The following is a 22,079-nucleotide window of genomic DNA, read 5'->3' on the forward strand; positions in this document are numbered from 1 at the left end:
AGAATCGAATAAACAAAGTTTCCCTTCCATCTGATCAGTTGTTGCGATATGTATCATTTCCCCTTCACGTTGTGGGCAGATATCGAGTTGGTCGAGTCAGCTGATCACTGGCACGTAATTGGGTTAGGTCAGGTAGTCTCCGCCCCTCAACTGCATCCATGCGGCATACGGTTTAATAAACTGCCTACCTAGTTACTCCTAGTTGGTAGTTACAAGTACCGACCAACCTCACCGGTATCTCTTCACCACGTATTTTGTAATTGACAAAACCAATGACCACCTTGCACTCTGCCTTCCACCTTAGACCAGGACTACCAAACGGCGTCAAGAGTTGCACAATCGATCTTGCCCCAAATTAGACCTGCAAATTCATTCCAGCGCATGACACGTGGAAAGGCTCACTTGTAGTCGGGGTGGATGGTGGGTGGGTGGCATGGTGGCATGTTTCTCCCCCTCAATCGAAGCAGCTAGCCATTCATATTGGAATGCACGCTTCCTACCCTATTCTTAGGTGCATCTTGTTGTCGAAGGCCTCCCTTGGCGTGATGAGTTTCGTCTCAAAAGTGCAAATACCCTCCGCCTCCTCGATTTGCACTTTCTGATTGTGTGCAAAAAGGACTCCACCAGCCCCCCCAACGACTTATGCTCAAATAACTTGCTAGTAACGCCAATATCTAAAAAGCAAGTCATGTAAACAGAAAAGTTCCTAACGGGAATTGCACCTTCAGGTACATCTGACGCCGACCCATGCATGGTTGCTCCGCAATTGTGCAGACATATCAACTCAAACCCCGTTGGTTTAACATCTCTCTCGCGCAATGCTCATAAATCACTCATCGTCAGGAGGCATCTCATCATCGATGTAACGAATCAAAGATATCCTCATCTCAGTGGTGTCGTTGCCTCGCAGAATGTCACTGATGAAGTGGACCTCCACTTGCATATGTACCTGTGCAAACCATCATTAGCCCTTGTCTTTCTCCATTATTTGCACTTTGGCTCTGCATGAGCGGAGAATCTCGTACCATCTCAAGGGCTCCCCGTAGAACGCCGACCAGTATGTTGGAAAACCATAGCTCGTCCTGGGCGCGACCGTCGTCCGGCAACTCTACAAAGTCCGCCAGCGGGTTCTCGTCGAATATCAGGGAGAATTGCTTGCTATCGCTCGACCAGTTCGTGATCGTGGGTGTGATGTTGAGGAATATCTTGAAGCCGACCTGGACATAACTCGTCAGCTAAAGTCCCTTCCTGACCAATGTCCATGTGTTCAAGTCACCTTTGAGATCATCTCTGCCACCTCGCGGAAGTTCGAGCATGCCGGCACGCTCGTCTTTGCCAGGAAATCCTCAATCATCCGCATCCCGATGTTGTAGCCCATTCTATCCAATTGCTTATTCACCTCGGGGTAATCGTACTCGAAGTCTTTGCACAATTGGGCGACGATGGTGCCATAGGTCAAAGTGACAAGCTCAGCGCTGACCTTGTCCACACGCGTCCTCGTTGCTGTCAGAGGTTGTATACAAATCGTTCGCTTCGTAAACTTACTTCCAGATCCTAGTAAACATTAGCAGAGTGTCATGTGGGGTCGGAGAGCGGTGTCAAGCTCACTCCTCGCCCAACCGGGCAGCTTTTGTGGACGCCATTCTTTCAAAAGATGCGCCGGACGAGCTTCGCTGCTTCTGAGAACTGCAGGATGCGGAGGAAGGGTCGTTGTTGGGTGGTAAAGCTCACAGTCGTCGTCAATATAAAGTTGTAATGCGAGGCGCCGGCGATACAGCTGCTGCTCGCTGTGAAATGCGCGGGATGATCCTAGCCCAAAGCGGATTTAGCGTAGACCTTGGCACCTTTCCGCTCGAGAAAGTTCAAGGACAGCTCGATGGGCGCGTCTTCCGGCAAACTTTTGGAATTCTCGACAAATACAATCGCTCGCCAGACCGAAACCCCTTTCCGAAGTCACAGAACCACTCAATATGTCTGGGGAGAAGCGGCCCGCCGCCAATTCGTTCGGCTCGACGCAGCTTGTTAAACGCGCAAAATCAGATGCGGGCGCAGGCAGTTCCGCGGTAGCTGTGGTGAATGGATCAGCGCAGAATGGCGCGCTCATACAGGCTGTATGTTACTCTTCGAGTTCAGTCGTGCTCTTTCAAGCCTCTGGACACTTGCGGTACTCCAGCCGGAGATATCATGTTGCTCACAAGCGTACTAGGTGCCGCGAACGAGTTCACTCCAATCACCTGTGATGGAGTTGGCAGGTGAGTGATGCGCCCCACGACATGTTGCTGCATGCGGCTAATGATTCCAAGGTCACTCTGGAGAGGTATTCGCTGCTCGTTTCGATCCGACCGGCCAGTTCATTGCTTCTGGATCCATGGACCGTTCCATATTACTCTGGAGGACTTCAGGCGCATGCGAGAACTACGGTATCCTTACCGGTCACAAACAAGCAGTACTGGACCTGCACTGGTCAAGAGATACAGAGATTCTTTACTCTGCATCGGCGGATATGACTTTGGCCAGTTGGGATCTGGAGAGCGGACAAAGAATAAGGACACATCCAGGACATGAAGAGGTAATCAATTGCATGGATGTGAGCAAGCGCGGAGAGGAGATATTGGTCAGTGGATCAGACGACGGTTACATTGGGGTATGTCACTATTGCACGCCATTCGAGGACTGCAAACTGACTTCGAGTAGCTGTGGGACCCCCGAACGAAGGCCGCAGTGAGCTTCATCCAGACAGATTTCCCCGTCACAGCCATCTCCCTCTCTGAAGCCGGGAATGAGTTGTTCACGGGCGGCATCGATAACGACATCAAGGTCTGGGACTTGCGCAAACAGCAAGTGACCTATCGATTGCTTGGACATACCGACACCATCACCTCATTACAACTTTCACCAGACAACCAGACTCTGCTATCGAATGCACATGATTCTACTGTTCGTACGTGGGATGTTCGACCATTTGCGCCAGCGGATCGACGCATTAGGACATTCGATGGTGCACCGACAGGACAGGAGCGGAATCTTTTGAAGGCTAGCTGGGATGTGAAGGGTGAAAGGATTGCAGCTGGCAGTGGTGACCAGAGCATTGCGATCTGGGATTCTCGATCGGGCAAGCTTTTGAACAAGCTCCCTGGTCACAAAGGCGCGGTCAACGACGTGCGATTCTCTCCACAGGAAGAACCCATATGTAAGTTTTCACGCCATCTCCGCATCCCCCACCATCCTTCTGCTTCTCAGCACATGACACATGTGGGTCCGACACAACCAGGAGCTTGCAGAATGGTTTGCTCGCTCGTGTATCGTCTTCAATATAAGCGATTACACTCGGTGTGATGTCGAGACACAGTGTTGCGACGGATGCTAAATCAAGTGTTTCATACCCTCTGGATTTGAAATAAGACTTCCAAGGAACTTTACCGAACTCTACTAACCTTGACAATCAGTGGCCTCGGCATCCTCGGACCGAACGATCATGCTCGGAGAGTTGACAAAGTGAGCGATAGTCGAATATTGGAGTTTTGTATATATTCGATGAGAAGAACGGCGCACGGAGACCTTCTCAGGTATTACGAAGAAACGTCCAGGTTCGCACAAGGACGGGTCCCCCCGCATTGTACACCGGCCGGAGGCACACGGCGGTGCGACGTAGATGACATTAGACGGGACAGCAGGATCGGCGAAACAACTGACGAGAACGCGTAAGACGCGTTCATGTAATAACATTTTGATGTATCTATCTGCTGCGGTGCTACCATGTTGTCAGGCAAAGCCACCTGACAAACAGAGACCGAAATGAAAGAATTTGAGATACGCTCGCTACCAAAGGTTGCGCGCTTCATAGCATTGACATTTATTTGAGCTGCTGCGAGGAGTAGTTTGCCTTGCATATGTGGTTGTTTTTATTTTTATTTCTATCCTGTCTTATCCATGCTTGGCTTCAATCTAACTCTGATGGCTATTATTGTGAGCGCCCTTATGGATCGAGGTCCATTCTACTCTCCGTACACAGCATGTATGTACCTAATGTGAATGTACGAGGTACTCCCTATACAGCCTGTGGTCAAGGATGGATGGGATGTAACTGAACTGATTGGTCCATGGCCTCCCGGAAGTCTGACCAATGGGCGCGTCGCCAGCGCGTCTCCTTCGAACAACCTCATACACATCTGCACCTCCTTCGACTCTCCTAAGCTGCCGTCATCCACAAACTTTGACCCTCCCAGCTGCTGCTTACCACCATCTTTCCCCTTTCTGCCCTACATACGCAGGTGAACGTTTTCAAACGAACCCCTTGAGATCCACGCGGCCGTGACCGCACTGATTAAGTCCGTGTTTTGCGGAGAGCAGCCCTGGAGCGACCGTGTTTCACGATTTGGCTATCTTGGTCCTGATACACCATGGGTGTCAGACAGCACCCTGGCCCTCAATGCGATATGTTTTCTCTCGACCTCTCCATCTCCTCCCACTTTGTCCTTGCAGCGCCTTTCGTGTGACTGACTTTGGCCCTTTCCTCCTCCCAAGCCACCCCTTCCCTTCGTACTCCCCATGTTCCCATTCCCTTAAGTCCTATTCATTGGAAGCTGTGCTGTTGACCACCAGTTTCGACTTTCTTAACCCACTCTCTTTCGTTTGGTCGCGAGCTCTGGAAAGCCTCCACGAGCAATCACTATAGCTTCTCTTCTACTTACCTCTTTCGTACCAACTAATACTCCATCGATCTCTCTCTAGAGCATCGCTATAGGCTCTCCGGCCCCCATTTCTTCGATTCGTACGTTCCTTTCGACATGCACGGTACTTCGTGACATCGAGCGGGCTCCAGTCATCCTAAGCTTTCCTATTGACCTACTACACTTCTCCCCTGCTTGCAGTTCGCCTTCAAAACGACCTTCAGGGCCGCCGCATGGACCGGCTGTTCTTTACATCCATTCGCCAGTAATATCTTCTCAGGGAAAGGGAACATAGTGGACGACGTGTCAGGGCAAGGAGGGAAAACAAACAACTAATATAAGGCGGACGTACTACTCTCAGGAACTGGAATTAGAACTCTAGGAATAGCCCCCATATTCTTAGAATCAACCACAATGAGGGAACTTCGCCGTGTCTCGGGCCTCATATTCGGCAGGTCACCAAGACCAGAGGATCCAGAGAACCCCCAAATTCTACAAGATGCGCCCACCCCGGCCTCACAATCGTCGTCACGATTCGGCGCGTTACAGAACAACGTCCGGTCAATGGTCAATGGCTCATCGATCTATTCGGAATCGCCTGTACCATCGAACAACAACACACCAAAGATCCCATTCCTAGGATTCCTGGGTCGACGGTCACCAGCGCCTCCAGCACCGATCGTTATACCAGACAATGAACCTCCTCGCGGCTCTCATGATTCTCGGTCGCCATTGCGACCCCAGCACACAGCCGGGTCGTACATGCGTACAATTGCGCCGTTTCCAAGAACTCCGCAAGAGCCTCAGCCAGCGTTTCAACCCCAGGACCATGTACACCGGCATCCGGCCGACGTGCCTCTTCGCCATCCAGCCGACGTCCAGCTTGGACACGTAGAAGGCGTAGACCCAGAGACGGCCATGCTCCAGAATGAAATCCACAACCACAGGCGCCGACGCCGGCGCCGCCATCATCGACGACCAAAGCCGAATTCGCACCAGCGTTCAGGACGACCGACTCACTGGGTGCGACGAGCGCAACGGGATCGTCGAGCTTTCTGCTGTGGCTTCATTACCACGCAGGCAGCGAGGGCGAAAGCATTGTCCTGCATCCTCTCAGGGACGTTTCTCCTGATCGTCCTAGCAATCTGTACGTCCCTCCAGCCTCCCAATCTACCAATCTTTCCAGTATAACAATCACTAACACACAAACCACAGACCTCGCTCTAGCCCTGACAAACCGCTCTCTGGGCCAGGAAATCCACATCCTCTTCATCATGGTCGTGCTCGCAACGACCATCTTCTTCTGCCACTCACTAATCCGCATGATCATGCTCATCCTGCGACCCCCGCCAGAAGCCCCCAGCATCCCCTCCATGATGGGCGGCGAAGAAGGCTTCCGGCCCATTCGCCCCATCCGCGTCCACCTAGCCCGCGACGAGGAATACACCGACCACGACCCCAACACCACCAACCGCGACAACACGCCGTCCGACGACGCAAACGCCGACACAGACGACAACTCCGACAACGACCTCGAGAAAGAGAAACCCCTCCAACCACCACCCCCCGCCTACGGCCTCTGGCGAAGCAGCGTCCGCGTCGACCCCAACCTCCTCCACTGGCGCCGTGTTGAGACGCCCCCCGCAAGCGCAACGCACCCCCCTCCCTCCTCCTCCATCGCCATGTTCCCCAACCGCGCATCGCAGATCCCGCCTCTCTCCCTCCCCACGAGCCCCCTCTACCCAGTGGCCAGCTCCCAACAACCCAGCCCCACATCTCCCTCCCATCACCAACGACATGGAAGTCGCGGACAGCGACGGCAGGACCCCCGCCCCCCAAGCTACGCTTCAGAAGACGGCGTCAGCTACGTCGTCGAAGCCGCGCCGCGCTCCACGGCACCGGCATCCTCGGGCGTCAGCGACATCCATCCCGCGTGGCGACCGGGAGGCTACGCGATCAGCGAGATACGCCCCAATGAATTCCCAGCCGCTGTCGGCGTCGCTGCGGGAAGGGGGGGCCGAATATGATGATCAAATCAACCCATCATCAAAAGCAAAAATAAAACAAAATAAAATCAATAAACAAACGAGCAAAGGAAAGGAGAAGGGGGAAACATGCATACCCAAGCGTTCGGGGGAGAGATGTTGTGTGGTGGGTTGTCTGTCTTGTATAGTAGTAGTGAAAGTTTTATATATTTTAGCGAAACCGGGAACGGAACGGAACATATCACTATGTGTTAACTTTTGTATCATCAACATCATTACCACCATCGTCATTACTGCCATTACTGTTGCTATGTGTTGTGCTTATGTCGTTTTTCATTTCGTTTATACCTGAATTATTGATGGACATGAATGAACGTGGATGTGAAATAGGATAATTAGGTACTGATATTTCATCTGTCAGTCTGGGAAGGAAAATTGATATTAAATAATTCTTGCCTGCTTCATAACGACTTGAAACGAAAAGCCTCGAACGATTCAAAACATCATATAAATCAGGGAGAGAGAGAGAGAGAGAGATTCGTTTTTACATTAATTCATTACTGGCATTATGATATATAATTCCCCCCATGGCACCAATATACTCCTCTTCATTGACGAGCGGATCATAAATCGTCTAGAAGGGTTCCGGCTACGTCGATGGGACGCTCGACGACGCCTCGCCATGGGCCAGTGAAGGCTTACCATCGGTCTAACAACGCCATTGCTTGATAACGCCCAAAATTCCGAACAGTAAAAGTTGTACACTACGCTTATGCTCCCCATACGCCCTTGTCTCAAGGTACATGCTCGAATGAAACAACTCGAAAAACATACATCATGCTTTGCCATGCAATCCGCCGGCAATGTTTTCTCTCAAGGAGAGCCCTTCCGTTGAAATCGGAGTCAATGGACACATAATTCTGATCAACGACTAGGGCGAGGACCCAAGCCAAAGAGATATTTCAGATCGCCAATGCTCAACCGAGAAATGCTTTTGCTGGCATTCTCATCCAGAGCTGCGGTGATAAGCTCACGTTTCCCGTCCTGGAGAGTGATAATGCGATCCTCGACGGTCTCCGGAACCAATAGACGATGCACATTGACTTCCCGCTTCTGTGGCATTCGATGTGCTCGATCAACTGCTTGATCTTCGACGAAAGGGTTCCAGAATGGGTCGAGAATGATGACCTGAGAAGCCTTGTTCAAGTTCAAGCCCGCATTGCCGGCTTTGAGCGAGACCAACATGATGGTTTGATCAGATTCGTCCATAAATGCGTTGACAGCATCGGCTCGATCATCCATCTGGTCAAGAGTTAGCAATCGTGTGGAATAGTTTATGAGGATCTACTCACCTTCATACTGCCATCGTAACGTTGGTATTTGAATCCACGGTCCTGAAGGGGAACCTCTACAAGGTCAAGCAATGTAGTAAATTGACTAAAGATGAGCGTCTTCTCCGAGGGGTCATTGTTCCTAATTTCGGTAAGAAGCTCTACGGTCCTGTCGATCTTTGATGAGGATTTGAATGTTTTGCGAAGACGCTTGAGATACTTCTTCTTTGCAGCTTGATTTCGGAGAGATTCTTGCTTAAGCTGGGCAAGCGTCTTCTTGAGCTTTGGAAGATTGTCGTCGTCATCTTCAGCTTTTGCCTTGCCCTTGCTCTTTTTTTTCTTGCCTCGACCACCCTTGGTTCTCCTCTTCTTAGAAGATTCCCCTTTAACTTTGACAGGGGCTTCGTAGTCGTCATCTGCACCATCTGGGACAACGAAATCGTCCAAGTCACTGCCCGCATCCTCATCCTCCTCGGCCTCAGAATCACTCTCAGTATCAGAATCGTCATCAGACTCATCGTCAGACTCAGCATCAGCCACAGCCACTTCTTCGTTTTCGTCCTTTGCTTCGCCAAAGAGGTGGAGCTTCTCTGGACTGAAAACCTTGCAGAAATGATGATAGTCAGTGATCCTCTCGGAACTGAGTGGGCCTCTGCAGTGCGGACACTTCGCATTGTTGGTCTCCACGCCTTCCCTGATGGCCTGGGATGGATCGATAAGCTTCTGGAAACACTCTCCGCAGCAAGTATGTCCACAGGGTAGAAACACTGTGGGATTCGGGATAGCTTCGTAGCAAATGGGGCATTCGAAATTTTCCATAACCTTCAATCGATTGACCACATCTCCATGAAGCTGCTTTGCACGACTGAGAAGATCCTCCTCAGGGATACCCTCGGTCGATACCTGGACCCCGAGATCCTTGATCAAATGCGGATGACAGCATGCCTGACGGAGTCGTAATAGCAGCACCAGAATGTTAGCGTAATTATTGGTAACCGTTCCTTTGGCCAGGTATTTGTTGAACTTGAGTTGGGAGTTGGTCTCGATCGCTGAGTAGAGTTCCCGCTCATCTTCGTCAAATTCAACATCGTCTTTGTGGACATGTTTTGGTGGGATCTTGCAGATCTCTTCGCCGTCAATTTTAGTGTCCTTTGCGCGACGAAGCATGAAGCTTTTCAGTAAGACCTGTACACGCTTAATCCCCATTTCGCGTTCGTTGGCATTTTTTATGGGCTTGGAGATGTGCGAACGGAAACGAGCATCATCGTTGTAGGGTTTGATTTGGAGAAAACGAATCAGGGGATATAACTCGTCGATGGAGTTCATCATTGGTGTACCGGTCATACAAAGGCGATATGTAGCTCTCAACTCATTTGATGCCTTTGAAACGATTGTGCTCTTGTTCTTGATACATTGGGCTTCGTCAAGTATGACACGATGCCATTTGCTTGTTGGCCCTATGATGTGACACGAATTTCTCGCTATGTCGGCACGCGATTCTTTGCGTTTATACTCCCACGTCAATGTGCCGTACGTGGTCAGCACAACATCAAACTGGCGCAATTTGTCGAACTTGGCCTTCTTCCCAGCCCCATGGTAGATGTACACGGAGAGGCGTGAATGAGCATGGACATGTCGTTCGATCTCTTTCTGCCACTGCCTCATCAGAGCAACTGGCGCAACGATGAGTGTGGTCTTGCAGGCTGGGTCATCCGATGGTCGGGAAACAATAAGAGATATTGCTTGCACCGTCTTGCCCAAGCCCATGTCGTCAGCAAGTATTCCGCCCTTGTTACTGCTCGTTTCGTTCTTCTTCAGCCATGTCAATCCGAGTTTCTGATGCTCCATAAGCTGTGAGCACATTGCTCGTGGTGTCTCCTCCCTGAGCTCCTTGGCTACCTCCTCGTCGGGTTGGAGGCCTTCTATCAACTTGTTCAATGCTTCCGAGCCTGCTCCTTCGTCCAGCATACTGTCCTGGTCACAGCCGAAACTTTGGTACGGTGATAGATTCGGTCGAAAACCCCCTAGGTGACCATGACGAGTAAGGGTATTGTGAACCGGCCAGCCCCCAGGACCGATTGAGCTACCATGCATCCTCATACCAGGCGTCATGCCAGGTGCCATGCTTACGCCAGGTGCCATACCCATGCCAGGTGCCATTGCAGAACCGTATGACGGAAAATTCAGAAGTGGGGGGCCCGGACGCGTGAGGAATTCGGCCAGAGCGTTGTTATCCATGAAGTCCTGGTTGAATGCTTGGCTTGGGCGAGTATCCATACCCCTGAAAGCGTTGTCCAGCTCGGCGAATGGATCGTATGACTGATTCTGTGGTGGGTTTACGTTAAAAAAGCTTCGGAGAGGACCGTCATCGCCGGTTAGATCGATAACGTCTGAAGGATCTGGCTGTCGCTGCGATACCACGGAGGATTGCGTGGGAGCTGGATGCGTGCGATATACCAGGCTTGGTGAGAAGGGCGGGTTGTTTGGCGGGGCTAGGCTGTAGCCAGTCTCATCCTGCAGACGCTTATTGTGGAAACCCTCAGTACCGTCAATCGAAGCGTAACTCCTCTTCCGTGAAGATGACCCTGAGCTCCCGGAGCCTTCTGGTGTTGTGGTGGAAGGTGGCGAGACTGCGAAATCTAACCATCCCACATCCATGGTGCTCGATGGACCAGCTGTAGTTCCTGGCTGGTTGAAAACAGCGTTGAGCATATTTTGAAGCTCGACAATGTTTTTCTTATGATGAGCTTTCTCATCTTGATATGTTGGAGCGTTTTCGTCAAGATCACCAAGGAGGAACCGAAGAAAGGAGATCTCGCCTTCGATGGTCGTTTCCGATGCGGCAGGGCCTAGCTGCGGTTGGTAGAAGGACATGGTGAATTTACCTAGCCATCGGCCGTTTCAAGAAAAGGAAGAAAAGCCTGGAAAATGGAAAGATTTGAAGGTCAGTACTCCGTAAGTTGGTGTATAAACGCAGGGACTCTGGGTGGGTAGAAGCGGATATTTGATGGTGGTACAGAGAAGCAAAGATGAGAGCTCGGTGAGAAAAAAACCGAGAGAAAGAGAGAGGGGGAGGGAAGTAGATAAATGAAGCGGGGAAGTGAAAGTGAGTGGTGAAAGGCAGACGTGATGAAAACGCCAGGCTCTAAAATGGCAGATAGGTCCTTGAGTTGAGGTGGTAGAAGTAGTCGTGGTAATGGTAGTTAGTGGTAGTGGTGGTGTATCGCGAAATGCCTCAACCGGTTCGTTGAATCCGGAAGGCGCAATCTTCACGCGTGCTTTCCCACTTATCATATATCAACCACACAGTCGGTGCGTCTCCGAAGATACGTCAACACTCCGGCACAATAAGCCTCAGCTTCAACTGTGGAAAATTACGGAGTATGCGTTGAAGAAATAGATAAGTAGAACCCCGGGTGGCGCTGTAACGAGAGGAGGAGGCTCTGGGGGTGCCGGTTAATCAATCATTCATTGGCACCGAATTGGGGTCCTGTCCGTGGTACGAAGTATTGGAGGAGCAACCGCAACCATAGAATTGTAGGGCTTGCAGGATAGAACAGATACGACAGCTCAGCCTTTCGTGTCGTCAAATGAAGAGAGCGAGGACGAAGATTGTTCCGGTGAGAGCTTTTCACAAGGCTCCAGAACACACCGTAGGCGTCCAGGCAACAAATGAGAGACAAAACCGTGGCTACGGAGTAATGAGTGGTGACTGACTATACGGTACGAGGTAGGTAACACACACGCACGCACACACCCATCCACCCAACAAGGCGAAAAAGAGGCAGACACACAATTTGGAGCTGTTAATCCGGTTTGGAGATGACAGGGACAATCTTGATATCGACAGGGCTGAACGTTGGACCGTTTGGGCGCGTTGCAGGTTGGGCGCGCGAGTACGTACCTAGGTAGTTGTGGTCACTAGCAAACTATCCGATCTTGGCCAACCACGCTTTCACGTGCAGGGACAGAGCAATATCAAACCACTCACGTTCCATTCACTACCTAGATAATCAAATGGCTTCACACAACTATGCTGAAATGAATATCAAGAAGAGCTATTACTCCGTACTATATTCCAGTGTAATATAGCATGCTACTAGTCTTGGTACATGTACGGAGTACTCAGTATAGATAACTCTGATAGAACAGTCTCCATTCTAGTTTATTTTTTATATATAGAGAACAAAAGCCCTTGCGGGACCCGTTCCATCTTGAACTTTCAGGTTTTCCTTTTTTTTAAATCTTCGGGTAAGGGGTCAGGGGGAGGGAGTTGGTCCAGTTTCCCAAAACTACATATACGTCTCCCCAGGCCGAAGCCAGGGCCAGGTCCGAAAGAGGAGAGCACAGAGAGGAGAAGTAAGAGACCGTGCAAAGACACGAAAACACCACACCATCTTGAACAAGAACAATGGACAGCGAGCAGACATTAAGAAAGGAAAAAACACCATCCTAGAATCATAGACTCATAAGATATGCCAAGCTACATAGCAGCAAGAGCCGGTGCCATATGGAAAAAAGGCATCGCGAATTGGTGAGATGATCAAGGTTAAGATGTTGACAGGTTGAGAATTTCGGAGTCTAATGAACCATATTCCTTAGCACCCTTCACCCTCCATGGCCGCGGGAACCATCGATCAGGCGTCATGGATTAACCCGTCCCAAATGCACCGACCCGTAAACCCCATTCATTTTTTTGGTCACCAAAGAGAACGCTGGAAAATTAAGCCTTGGTCTCTTCGGCGGGGGCAGCAGCGGGTGCCTCTTCGGCCTTGGGGGCCTCTGTGGCGGGCTCAGCAGCGGCAGCGGGCTCGTTGGAGGTCTCGGCCTCGGAGGAAGTCCAGAGAGTCTGTGTTGTGAGTTAGTCAAACTGTTGTATATGTCCATTTCTCATTCAACTTACAAGGTTGTCCCTGAGGAGCTGCATGATGAGAGTGGAGTCCTTGTAGCTCTCCTCAGAGAGGGTGTCCAACTCTAAAACGTTCGTTAGTAAATTTACCCGGGTTGTTCCTATCGGATATTTCTACATACCGGCAATGGCATCGTCAAAAGCCTGCTTGGCCAACTGGCAAGCCTGGTCTGGGGAGTTCAAGATCTCGTAGTAGAAGACCGAGAAGTTCAGGGCAAGACCGAGGCGGATGGGGTGGGTAGGGGCCAAACTTGTGGTGGCAACCTCAGTGGCAGCCTTGTAGGCCTCGAGAGACTTGTCGGCGGAGGTCTTGCGCTTGTCGCCAATGGCGAACTCAGCCAAGTAACGGTGGTAGTCACCCTTCCTGTCGAGGATTTGAGTGGTTAGCCCACGATCTTTGAACCGAACAAATCCAGGGGAGTGTGGGATGAAACTTACATCTTGTGGTAGAACACCTTGGACTCGCCGCTCTCAGCAGAAGGGATCAAATGTCCGTCCAAGCACTCGAGGATGTCTTCGCAGATCTTGGCAAGCTCTGCCTCGATCTTCTGGCGGTACTCCTTGATGAGGCCAACCTGGGTCTCATTGCCCTTGGACTCCTCCTTCTGCTCAATGGATGTGACGATCCTCCAGGACGCGCGGCGAGCACCGATGACGTTCTTGTAGGCAACGGAAAGGAGATTTCGCTCCTCGACGGAAAGCTCCTGGTCGGCAGAGGCAACGGCCTTCATGTTCTCGACCATTTCTATGCGGCCGATTAGCTGAAGCCCGAATCACCTGGAGCAGTTGCTAGCGCGCTTACCCTCGTAACGTTCGGCCTGCTCGGCCAACTTGGCCAGGTAAACTGAGTCTTCGTAACCCATTGTGATGTGGAAATCTGATGAGAGAGCGTGTTAGTAAGATAAGAAACGTGAAGCGCGCGAAGAGTATGGAACGCAAGCTCTGTTGGTGTGTTGTGCGGGGCGCTGCGCACGCCAATGGAGCGGTCGCGGGCAGGTGTAGTGGGCAGTTCTGCAACCCCAATGTTCTCGGTCGGATCTTATGGCCCCAGACGACTCTTTCCAACGGTAGAGTCGAATAGATTATCGCGGGGGATCGAAGAAGACGCAATGTTGACCAGGCGAGCGAGCGAGCGGGTTTTGAGGGGGTGGGATAGGGAATGACGAAACCCCAATAGGGAGAGCGACTTGTCGAGTAGTGGTGGGGACTTACTTCAGGAAACGGGAAGTTGAATAGAGTGAAAAGAGATGTGCTAGTTAAGCAACTTAGCGAAGTCGGATTGTTTGGTGGTTGATGGTGGGATTTGTGTATTGGGGGGGATGATGGGAGAGGGAGAGGAAGAGAGTTGAGAGTGTGTTGAATGCGGTGGGAAGAGAGAAGCCCATCTGTGAAGGTGGGAGTGGGAGTGGGCGGCTTGGCACGGTCCACGGCTCCTGCCTTTGCCTCACTGGCTCTGCCTCTCTCCCTCTTGTCTCCCTCTAGACCTCTCTGGACTCTGGACTCTCCAGGACTCTACGCTCTCATTCACTCAGGCATCTTATGCTTTTGCTACCCTGTCTTTCTCGGGGTGGCCTTGTTACTAAAAATTCAGGCATTAATCTACGGATTACCTGGAATACTTATAGGTAACCTGGTTCGTTCAATGTTTGAGCTGCGTCTCTCCTCTCCTCAGCCAGGCAATACTATTATAGCTCGATTATTGGAAGATCTACCCCGTCGCCCGTTGGTACTAGCAAGTATCTTAGGTGCTTTTCTCCTCTCGGTCAGCGTGCGGGAATGCAAACATGAAAAGGAAAAGTACTTCAAAGATGGGCCACATGATCTGATAAATTCGTTAGGGGACCTTCTCCATTGTCACTTTCCTTACAATCATTGTTCAAAGGGTCTTTGTTTGGCTCAACCTCTTTAAACAGGTACTTAAGGTAGGTACCTCTTATGTGATAACCCCTCATTATTAGTGTAGTTACTTGGTGGCTCTCGCACTTTGGTAGGCGTGCAATGTACCTAGGGGAGCTGCTATCAAGGTCAACAACAAAACCAGCATCGCCTGACTGGGCATGAACTGATAACAATTGAATAAATCAAAATGAATCAAACCACATCAATTCTTCACTCCTACCATTACCACTACTTACTGCACGAGAAAGAGCAGTACCAATCTCGGTCGGGTGAACAGTCCTTTTCCGACACACATATACCATCACATGACCCTCCGGTTATGACGTGTGGCCTGTGCGATCACCTCACCTGCAAACCGTCGAAAGCAGTATAAACCTATAAGCCCAGCTTTTGCTCCACCTCACAGTAGTCTCGGTCACATTAAGCTTCCCTCCTCATTCCATTACCTCCCCCCTCCCCCAACCATCATCCCAATTGCACACCAAACCACCATGTATCGCACATCCATCATCAAGGCTGCCCGCCCATTGGCCTCCAAGCGCCTCCTCTCCACCACTGCCCGCGTCATGACCGGCGGAGACACTGGCTCCGGTGCTTCGCGGGCGGGCGGAATCCGCTCTGGGTGAGTTCTCTTTCTTTTTCCCTCGGCCACGCCAATCCCATGGGTTCATTTGGCTGCTTATTCCTTTATGCTCTGCTGCAGCTGCTAACACACCATCGACAGTGACGCCTTCACCAAGCGCGAAGCTGCCAACGAGGAGATGTACATCAGGCAGGAAGAGCGCGCCAAGTACGTTTCTTCTCCCTCCAAAGCAATCCCCACCACCATCTTCGCCTTGCCGAGGATCTTGAGGGGGTTGCAATAAACGATCGAGTGTAAGGATACTGACGATAATGTCTGCAGGCTTTTGGCAATCAAGGAGAAGCTCAAGCAGCAGAGGCAGCACATCGATGAGCTCGAGAAGCACATGTACGTCAGACCACCGCCGAACGGCCGAGCTCGGCCATGCAAAAAAAAGTTACATCAAAAAGCTGACAACACTCTCTTATTACAGTGACGATGTCACCAAGGAGCGATCCGGCGGCGAGCACAACTAAATGCCAACCTCCCCCTCCCCCCACCTTAATAAACGTACGAAATGAAAGCGTAGCCCCGTTGGAACGGTGGACCCCGTGATTTGCGTTTGCATCGACTTGTATCAGACAGCTTTTTTGTACACCATCTCGGGAAAAAAAAACATCCAAATCTCTACCCATGAAATAGGCATTCAGCAGCTAGAGAGAATATAAAGATCTAGCTCAAGGAACATGACAAGCAGTCCCAAATTTGCTCCACACATGCTAATGAAAATGATGCATTTCGAACCGACGTCCGATGCTTCTTTGTGTTGATTTGATGAACTACGGTATCCCACATTTTATCCAGCCTTCCCATGCTATTGTACAGAAATCAAAATATACCTTGCCAAATCTTCCTCATCGAAAGAGCTAGCCAACATCCCTCGCTCATTCATTAACCTTCGAATATTACGTTGGGACTCCTGGGTCGATTGTGCACACGCACTAGACAGCTGACGCCTTACGAGACACCACCAAACCGATCGCCTCTGCCGCCCCGGAAGCTCCTCATGAAGTCGTCCGAGGGATTCGTGCCCAGGCCATTCCAACCGTTGGCACCAGCACGCTGAGACTCCTTCTGTGCCCTTGTGATCTTCTCCTGCAATTGAGTGGCTCCAGCATCGATGAGTTGGAGCTGGGAAAGCTGTGAGTTGAGAACGCGGACGACCTTTGTAAGCTGTATATATGTTAGCACTCTACGTTACACGCCGCCTATAGACTAATCGACTTACTGGGTCATCAGGCTTGCCGGTCTTGCTCAGAGTCTGTGAAGTGGTGTTGATCTCGCTGATCATCTCGGTGAGATCCTTGTTCAGCTCATTGAGCTTGTCTTGCAATTTCTCAGCCAGCTTGTAGGTCCTCTCTCGCTCCTGGTCAGGTCCTCGCAGGCCATCAGATCGGCCCTGGCCGCCTACACCATGCATCTTCAACAGATTATCGACTTCCTTCTCATATCGATCGAGGTAGGTATCCAGCTCTTGTTGGTTCTCCTCCATCATCCTCAGTTGCCTCTCCACCTCCTGAGAATCGTGATCTGCCTGCCATGTCTTGTTGAAAAGCTTCTTCACCTTATCGGCATTGTCAACCAAGGCTCGATCCCAAACAGAGATCTGCTCAGCCTGGGATTGGAACTCCTTTTGATACTTGGAAAGATCGGCGGCCCATCGCGTGATGATCTCGTCCATAGACTTGTTCTTCAGGCGCGACTGGGTGGAGGGTGTCGGTCCTGTGGTTGAAGCACCCAGTCCACTCTTTGCTGCATCGCCTCCGAGTGCACTTGCAGCGGGCGCAGTAGTACTGGGTTTGCCTGCAGCAGTTGCTGAGGAAGCGGCTGGTTGTGTCGAGGCTGTCGCCGCCGGCTTTGAGAAGAGCGAGGTACCGCTAGTCGCACCAGAGGCCGCAGGTGCAGGTGCAGCACTGCTTCCTCCGGCGCCTCCTAGACCTCCTAGGGAGGGGAATGGAGAAGACCCAGACGTGGCAGTCGTAGTTGCACCGGCAGTCGTGGTAGTGGCGGCAGGAGACGCGGCAGATGATGCACCGGGTTTCATGAAACTGAAGCCACCGCCAGTCGATCCAGCAGTTGCTGGCGCCGCAGATGACGCAGCTCCCGTAGATGCTGCAGTCGCTCCTGCAGGCTGTGATGAAGCTGGTGTTCCTCCAAGAGACAATGTTAGCGGCTTGCTTGCTGGGGTTGCTGATGGCGTTGAGCCAAACAAAGAAGGCGTAGCGGCCGCTTGTGACGAGGGTGCTGCAGGTGTAGCAGCACCAGATCCGAGACTTGGGAAACTGAAACCCGAGCTTGCTGGCGCCTGTGAGGTGAGAGCTGTGCTCTTGTTCGCATCCGCGGGTGTCGTCTTGTTTCCACCTAGATTTGAGAACATTCCACCACCAGGCGTACTACCCAGAGGCTTAGCAGCTGGGGTGTTGCTTGCTGCGGCATTGCCGAATAGACTGGATGCCGGGGCAGCTGGGGTAGTGGTTGCTGTTTTGTTGCCAAATAGACTAGAAGCCGGGGCAGCTGGGGTGGTGCTTCCTGGTGTACTGCCGAATAGAGCGGAAGCCGGGGCAGCTGAGGTAGTTGCTGGCTTCGATGCAAAGAGATTCGAAGCCGGTTGGCTGCCTGCGCCAGGCGCAGCATTCTGTCCTCCAAATAAGCTTGTTCCGGGTGGATTACCAGCGGGTGTAGTCGAATTGAAAGGTAGAGCAGTTTTGTTTGGTGCTGGTGTAGCGGCTACAGAATTTAGTCTTTCATCGCAACACTGGAGGGTATAGAGAATTTACCTGCACCTCCAAAGCTGAAGGATGGTGGAGCTGAGCCGGTGGGTGTTCCACCTAGACCTGATCCTCCTCCAAATATGTTAGGCTTTGGAGCATTCCCGGCAGCGCTCGCGCCTGCATTGTTGTTGTTCAGTGTGAAAGGGCTGGACGATGGTGCACCGCCAGGTTGGGCTGAGCCGAAAATGCTGGGTTTATTGGCAGCCGGTGTAGTCGAAGACGATGCTGCTGCTCCGCCAAAGAGATTTGATCCACCGGTAGACCCAGCACTGCCAAAGAGAGATGTTGTGCCGGCAGCACTAGAGGTCGCATTGGCGGTGGTGTTGCTTGCACTCCCAAATGGCGATGATCCGGACGTATTGACTGCGCCAAATAGAGGCTTATTATTCGTACCGCTACTACTGTTAGTACCGAAGTTGAAAGCCATGGTGACAATTGAGCGCGTGGTCTTCGATGTTGTGTTGGTTGCTCGTCGCAAATGTATCGGAAGCAGAGGAATTATTGTGCCCTAGGCAGGCAGGGGAAGTTGACGGGGCCGTGCGCCAAAGGAGAGTCAGCAACTATACTGTGTACAGAAGACTCCGGTGCAGTCGTGAATGAAGGTAGGTCGACGAAGGGCAAGGCCAATTTGTAGAACGGTGTTCCTCAAGTAGCTTTCACAATCACAACGCGCGCGTTGTTGCAGCAGCTTTAGCTCGAATTGCCAAGCAAGCAATCTCACGCTAAGTACGGTGAATACTTCCTCCTTGCTCCGCGACTCTGGAACAGCCCAGACCCCTCAGCTCCTGGTTAACGACAGCGCTTCACTTCTATCTACATTCTACCACGAATTCTCTTTCCTACGCCTTTCAAACGCCTTGCAAATAGTCATTCTATACCCTTTTCAGTGTTTTTGATTATAATTTGAGCACATATCCGAGTTTCAGTCACCTACATAACCAATATCATTCATCGGCCGACGCCATGGCCGGCGAACTTGCTCCGCCCCGGAAGAGCGTCGAGCTCCAAGACTCTGGTACTAAGGACATCGGTTTGGCCCACAAGCACTCTATCAGCTAGATCACCGTGATTGACAACTCTCCAGAATCATCCGGCGGCGAGGAGCACTTCTCGGACGCATCTGAAGGTCGCAACGCACCAGCGTCCCCGATTCCGACCACTCGTGTCGAGAGAGTGGATGACGAGCCTGCACACGGCGAAGTTCCCGGCACCGAAGCTTACAACAAGCGCATCCAGGACGCTGTCCCCGACGAAGTTGAGGTAGTTCCAGAGGGCTCTCGAAGTCGAAGCACCTCGAGGGTCAGTGTCAGCGACCGCCCACTGACACCTGGTGGCACCCCAATACCAAAGACAGTCGTTGAGAAGATCGACCCGTCGTCACCTTCCTACGGCGATGTACCAGGTACACATGCACATCAATTACGGCTGGCAGATGCCGAGCCCGACGTTATTGTGAAAGCGCCCGAGCCTCCTCAGCGCAACTCATCAGGTACGTAAGGGCGGTCTCTTAGTGCTCCCCTACGTACCATTGACGGGACAAGGGTCACCAACTGCCTCGCTTGATAGGTCTTCCTTAAATCGCGAACCCGAAGGCGAAGACGACCTCGACGAGTCGCACGGCTCTGCACCTGAGCTCCAAAGTCAACCACAGATATCTACCGGCGCAGAGGCGGAGGCGGCGGAGGGCGGCGACGACGACGGAGACGGAGATGGAGACGATGACGGGTTTGGAGATGATTTCGGAGACGATTTCGATGATTTCGAGGAAGGCGGAGAGGGTGACGATTTTGGGGATTTTGACGATGGGTTTCAGGGCGAGGAACAACCACCAGAGCCATCATTTGTTAAACCCCCAGAACCAACTCCTACCCCAGCCCCTCCCCTAGGTCCTGTAAGTCGACATTCATACAAATCCAACGCAAGCACAGCTCGCATTACTGCAACAAGCAAGACAACCGTTCCAAGCGTGCACCTCCCATGTGAACAGAGCGTAGACTGACGTGTGCCAATCATGCAAAATAAACAGCCCGTTCTGGACTTCGAAAACCTCACAACACTAGACGATGTGATCCGGGCATCGCAACCATACCTGGACGGAATGTACCCTTCGATGACGGAAATCCCCAGCATATCAACAACCGCATCGTCGGACGCCACGCGATCGATATTCCTATCCGAGCGCAGCCATTCACTATGGTCGCAACTAGTAGCCCCACCGCCGCTCCAACCACCCGACTGGGTTCGCTCACGGATCCGCCGGCTGTTCCTGGTCTCTCTCGGCGTGCCAGTCGACCTCGACGAAATCCTGCCCGCCTCCAAGCAAAAGAAACTCATCCTCCCCTCCATCCACATCGCCGGCGAGAAATCGCCGAGACCCTCCACGGAGGGCCGGAACAGCAGCGGCGGCGCGGCGCTCAACCGCGTGAAGAAGGAAAACGCATCCTCCGCGTCGATAGACTCGTCGGCGTCGAAATCGGAACGACGGCGCAAGGGCCCGCCGCCCCCGCCGCAACTCGACATCTCGTCGACGACCATGCTGTGCGCGACGACGGACGCCGCGCTGGGCAACTTCACGGACGAGGAGCTGCGCGCGCACGTCAAGAGGCTGCAGGAGCTGACGGAGCGGGCCAACGAGGTGTTTGAGTACTGGCAGAAGAGGATGGAGAGCGCGCTGGGGGATAAGGAGGCGTTTGAGAGCGTGATTGAGAATCTGGTTGCGCATGCGAAGAAGATACGGTGATTGGAAAAGGAGTTATGAGTATATAGATAGAAGAGAGGAACAAAATCAAAATATATAATTATACCATTACTACTATACGAAGAAGAAGTATGTTGGTCATGAACCCGTTTTCAGAATCACGTAGGTTCGAACATATACATCTACACCTCTACGTAACTGCATCTCCTTGAAAGCATTCCCATACATGGAGCACAATCACCCATTCCAAGCATTGTATCAATATAAGCCCTATAACAATCCCCCCACCCAGCACAAACATAAATAATTCCCAGTCCAGCCAACCCTGCCCAAACCTTTCCTCGCGACAACAGCAACTAGGATGACCCCAGGGCGTTTGAGGACCCGGCGGTCGGAAATTAGTATTCTATTTTATTTGGTTTGTTTTCTTCGCAACGTGCTTTTCTTAAATTTGTTCAGGGGTGAACGCTGGAGACGATATTTGACAGCGACGTTTGGGTCCGCGGTGTTGGGTCGGGGGGCGTGTGTGACGTCGTTTGTGTTCTCGCTGCTCGTCTTTTGGTGTCTTTTTTCCCGCTGTGTATGAATGTGAGATGGGGATTAGATCGTCATGCAACTACGGTTTCCTGACAAGTCCTTTCATTTTTTTCTAATGCATGGATGTGAGAGTTTGGGGATAAAGGAGTGGTGGATCATTGATATCTATGTCGATCTGACGGTAATTTGGGTGTACATACTCCGTTGCCTATGTGCACTTGTAATAGATGTATTCAAGTATGTATGTTTGCATTTAGTCCTATATTAATTTTTATAGACAGTAGCGATGTTATATAAACAAGAGAAATGAGTGTATGGCATTAAACATGAGGAAAATGCGTCGTTGGTGACTTTTATCGTGATATAAAGTAGCTCTATCAGTGACATATTTTGAGGTCCTTCGTACTTCGATATTCATAGGAGCACACACCCAGCAAACCCCCATCCCAAAACGTAGCACAAAACACCACTCCACCCGTCCTCCCCGACCCGTCCGTCGCACAGTTTCACATCCCCCATATCATGTAACTATCACCTGTGGAAGGTCGAACTCGCAACACGGTGTATACGGCCGGGCCTCACGTGGCCGATCCCCGCCGCTGGGTTATACCGGCGGCGTGTGATTGGTCGGTGTGGGAACAAGGTGCTGAGGAGAGA

The 22,079-nt window shown here is 51.6% G+C and overlaps 8 protein-coding genes across 8 annotated transcripts; 4 read left to right on the plus strand and 4 right to left on the minus strand.

Annotated features, from left to right (window-relative positions):
- Positions 1 to 829: 829 nt before the first annotated feature.
- Positions 830 to 1,643, minus strand: BU24DRAFT_460605 (trafficking protein-like protein particle complex subunit 3; the record flags this gene model as incomplete). The annotated part of the gene is made up of 5 exons (XM_033531830.1): positions 830 to 949; positions 1,026 to 1,217; positions 1,277 to 1,496; positions 1,546 to 1,554; positions 1,609 to 1,643. The coding sequence occupies 5 exons, from the start codon at positions 1,641 to 1,643 to the stop codon at positions 830 to 832; spliced, it is 576 nt and encodes a 191-aa protein (XP_033385916.1).
- Positions 1,644 to 1,889: 246 nt separating this feature from the next.
- On the plus strand, positions 1,890 to 3,867 carry BU24DRAFT_420612 (WD40 repeat-like protein). The gene is made up of 5 exons (XM_033527518.1): positions 1,890 to 2,111; positions 2,207 to 2,252; positions 2,304 to 2,644; positions 2,695 to 3,190; positions 3,447 to 3,867. The coding sequence occupies exons 1-5, from the start codon at positions 1,971 to 1,973 to the stop codon at positions 3,497 to 3,499; spliced, it is 1,077 nt and encodes a 358-aa protein (XP_033385917.1). The 5' UTR covers positions 1,890 to 1,970; the 3' UTR covers positions 3,500 to 3,867.
- Positions 3,868 to 4,880: 1,013 nt separating this feature from the next.
- On the plus strand, positions 4,881 to 6,798 carry BU24DRAFT_153240 (uncharacterized protein). The gene is made up of 2 exons (XM_033521294.1): positions 4,881 to 5,817; positions 5,886 to 6,798. The coding sequence occupies exons 1-2, from the start codon at positions 5,085 to 5,087 to the stop codon at positions 6,695 to 6,697; spliced, it is 1,545 nt and encodes a 514-aa protein (XP_033385918.1). The 5' UTR covers positions 4,881 to 5,084; the 3' UTR covers positions 6,698 to 6,798.
- A 781-nt stretch (positions 6,799 to 7,579) lies between these two features.
- Positions 7,580 to 9,954, minus strand: BU24DRAFT_344977 (uncharacterized protein; the record flags this gene model as incomplete). The annotated part of the gene is made up of 2 exons (XM_033523426.1): positions 7,580 to 7,957; positions 8,008 to 9,954. 2 exons carry the CDS (start codon positions 9,952 to 9,954, stop codon positions 7,580 to 7,582), a joined length of 2,325 nt encoding a protein of 774 aa, XP_033385919.1.
- Positions 9,955 to 12,564: 2,610 nt separating this feature from the next.
- On the minus strand, positions 12,565 to 14,006 carry BU24DRAFT_153390 (putative 14-3-3 family protein ArtA). Its single transcript, XM_033521295.1, has 5 exons — positions 13,698 to 14,006; positions 13,334 to 13,640; positions 13,018 to 13,259; positions 12,890 to 12,960; positions 12,565 to 12,835 (listed from the first exon to the last, which is right to left on the minus strand). Exons 1-5 carry the CDS (start codon positions 13,756 to 13,758, stop codon positions 12,710 to 12,712), a joined length of 807 nt encoding a protein of 268 aa, XP_033385920.1. The 5' UTR covers positions 13,759 to 14,006; the 3' UTR covers positions 12,565 to 12,709.
- A 1,009-nt stretch (positions 14,007 to 15,015) lies between these two features.
- Positions 15,016 to 16,042, plus strand: BU24DRAFT_420616 (uncharacterized protein). Its single transcript, XM_033527519.1, has 4 exons — positions 15,016 to 15,416; positions 15,519 to 15,584; positions 15,699 to 15,764; positions 15,850 to 16,042. The coding sequence occupies exons 1-4, from the start codon at positions 15,286 to 15,288 to the stop codon at positions 15,890 to 15,892; spliced, it is 306 nt and encodes a 101-aa protein (XP_033385921.1). The 5' UTR covers positions 15,016 to 15,285; the 3' UTR covers positions 15,893 to 16,042.
- A 70-nt stretch (positions 16,043 to 16,112) lies between these two features.
- BU24DRAFT_420617 (uncharacterized protein) lies at positions 16,113 to 18,857 on the minus strand. Its single transcript, XM_033527520.1, has 3 exons — positions 18,194 to 18,857; positions 16,645 to 18,143; positions 16,113 to 16,589 (listed from the first exon to the last, which is right to left on the minus strand). The coding sequence occupies exons 1-3, from the start codon at positions 18,612 to 18,614 to the stop codon at positions 16,374 to 16,376; spliced, it is 2,136 nt and encodes a 711-aa protein (XP_033385922.1). The 5' UTR covers positions 18,615 to 18,857; the 3' UTR covers positions 16,113 to 16,373.
- A 293-nt stretch (positions 18,858 to 19,150) lies between these two features.
- BU24DRAFT_388965 (uncharacterized protein) lies at positions 19,151 to 21,003 on the plus strand (the record flags this gene model as incomplete). The annotated part of the gene is made up of 4 exons (XM_033525025.1): positions 19,151 to 19,217; positions 19,272 to 19,676; positions 19,729 to 20,078; positions 20,214 to 21,003. The coding sequence occupies 4 exons, from the start codon at positions 19,151 to 19,153 to the stop codon at positions 20,925 to 20,927; spliced, it is 1,536 nt and encodes a 511-aa protein (XP_033385923.1). The 3' UTR covers positions 20,928 to 21,003.
- Positions 21,004 to 22,079: the final 1,076 nt, after the last annotated feature.

Source organism: Aaosphaeria arxii (assembly GCF_010015735.1).
Source record: "Aaosphaeria arxii CBS 175.79 unplaced genomic scaffold BU24scaffold_3, whole genome shotgun sequence".
Classification (NCBI taxonomy): Eukaryota; Fungi; Ascomycota; class Dothideomycetes; order Pleosporales; genus Aaosphaeria; species Aaosphaeria arxii.

Excerpts from the sequence above, each read along its gene's own strand:
- BU24DRAFT_153240 (XM_033521294.1), top strand. The coding sequence starts at position 5,085 with ATGAGGGAACTTCGCCGTGTCTCGGGCCTCATATTCGGCAGGTCACCA. Across the intron at positions 5,818-5,885 it reads CCTGATCGTCCTAGCAATCT|ACCTCGCTCTAGCCCTGACA; the intron begins GTACGTCCCTCC and ends CACAAACCACAG.
- BU24DRAFT_420612 (XM_033527518.1), top strand. The coding sequence starts at position 1,971 with ATGTCTGGGGAGAAGCGGCCCGCCGCCAATTCGTTCGGCTCGACGCAG. Across the intron at positions 2,112-2,206 it reads ATGGCGCGCTCATACAGGCT|GTGCCGCGAACGAGTTCACT; the intron begins GTATGTTACTCT and ends CAAGCGTACTAG. Across the intron at positions 3,191-3,446 it reads TCCACAGGAAGAACCCATAT|TGGCCTCGGCATCCTCGGAC; the intron begins GTAAGTTTTCAC and ends CTTGACAATCAG.
- BU24DRAFT_420616 (XM_033527519.1), top strand. The coding sequence starts at position 15,286 with ATGTATCGCACATCCATCATCAAGGCTGCCCGCCCATTGGCCTCCAAG. Across the intron at positions 15,585-15,698 it reads AGGCAGGAAGAGCGCGCCAA|GCTTTTGGCAATCAAGGAGA; the intron begins GTACGTTTCTTC and ends TAATGTCTGCAG. Across the intron at positions 15,765-15,849 it reads GATGAGCTCGAGAAGCACAT|TGACGATGTCACCAAGGAGC; the intron begins GTACGTCAGACC and ends CTCTTATTACAG.
- BU24DRAFT_420617 (XM_033527520.1), bottom strand. The coding sequence starts at position 18,614 with ATGGCTTTCAACTTCGGTACTAACAGTAGTAGCGGTACGAATAATAAG. Across the intron at positions 18,144-18,193 it reads CTTCAGCTTTGGAGGTGCAG|CCGCTACACCAGCACCAAAC; the intron begins GTAAATTCTCTA and ends TAAATTCTGTAG. Across the intron at positions 16,590-16,644 it reads CCGGCAAGCCTGATGACCCA|CTTACAAAGGTCGTCCGCGT; the intron begins GTAAGTCGATTA and ends ACATATATACAG.
- BU24DRAFT_153390 (XM_033521295.1), bottom strand. The coding sequence starts at position 13,758 with ATGGGTTACGAAGACTCAGTTTACCTGGCCAAGTTGGCCGAGCAGGCC. Across the intron at positions 12,961-13,017 it reads TTTTGACGATGCCATTGCCG|AGTTGGACACCCTCTCTGAG; the intron begins GTATGTAGAAAT and ends CGAACGTTTTAG. Across the intron at positions 12,836-12,889 it reads AGCTCCTCAGGGACAACCTT|ACTCTCTGGACTTCCTCCGA; the intron begins GTAAGTTGAATG and ends CTCACAACACAG.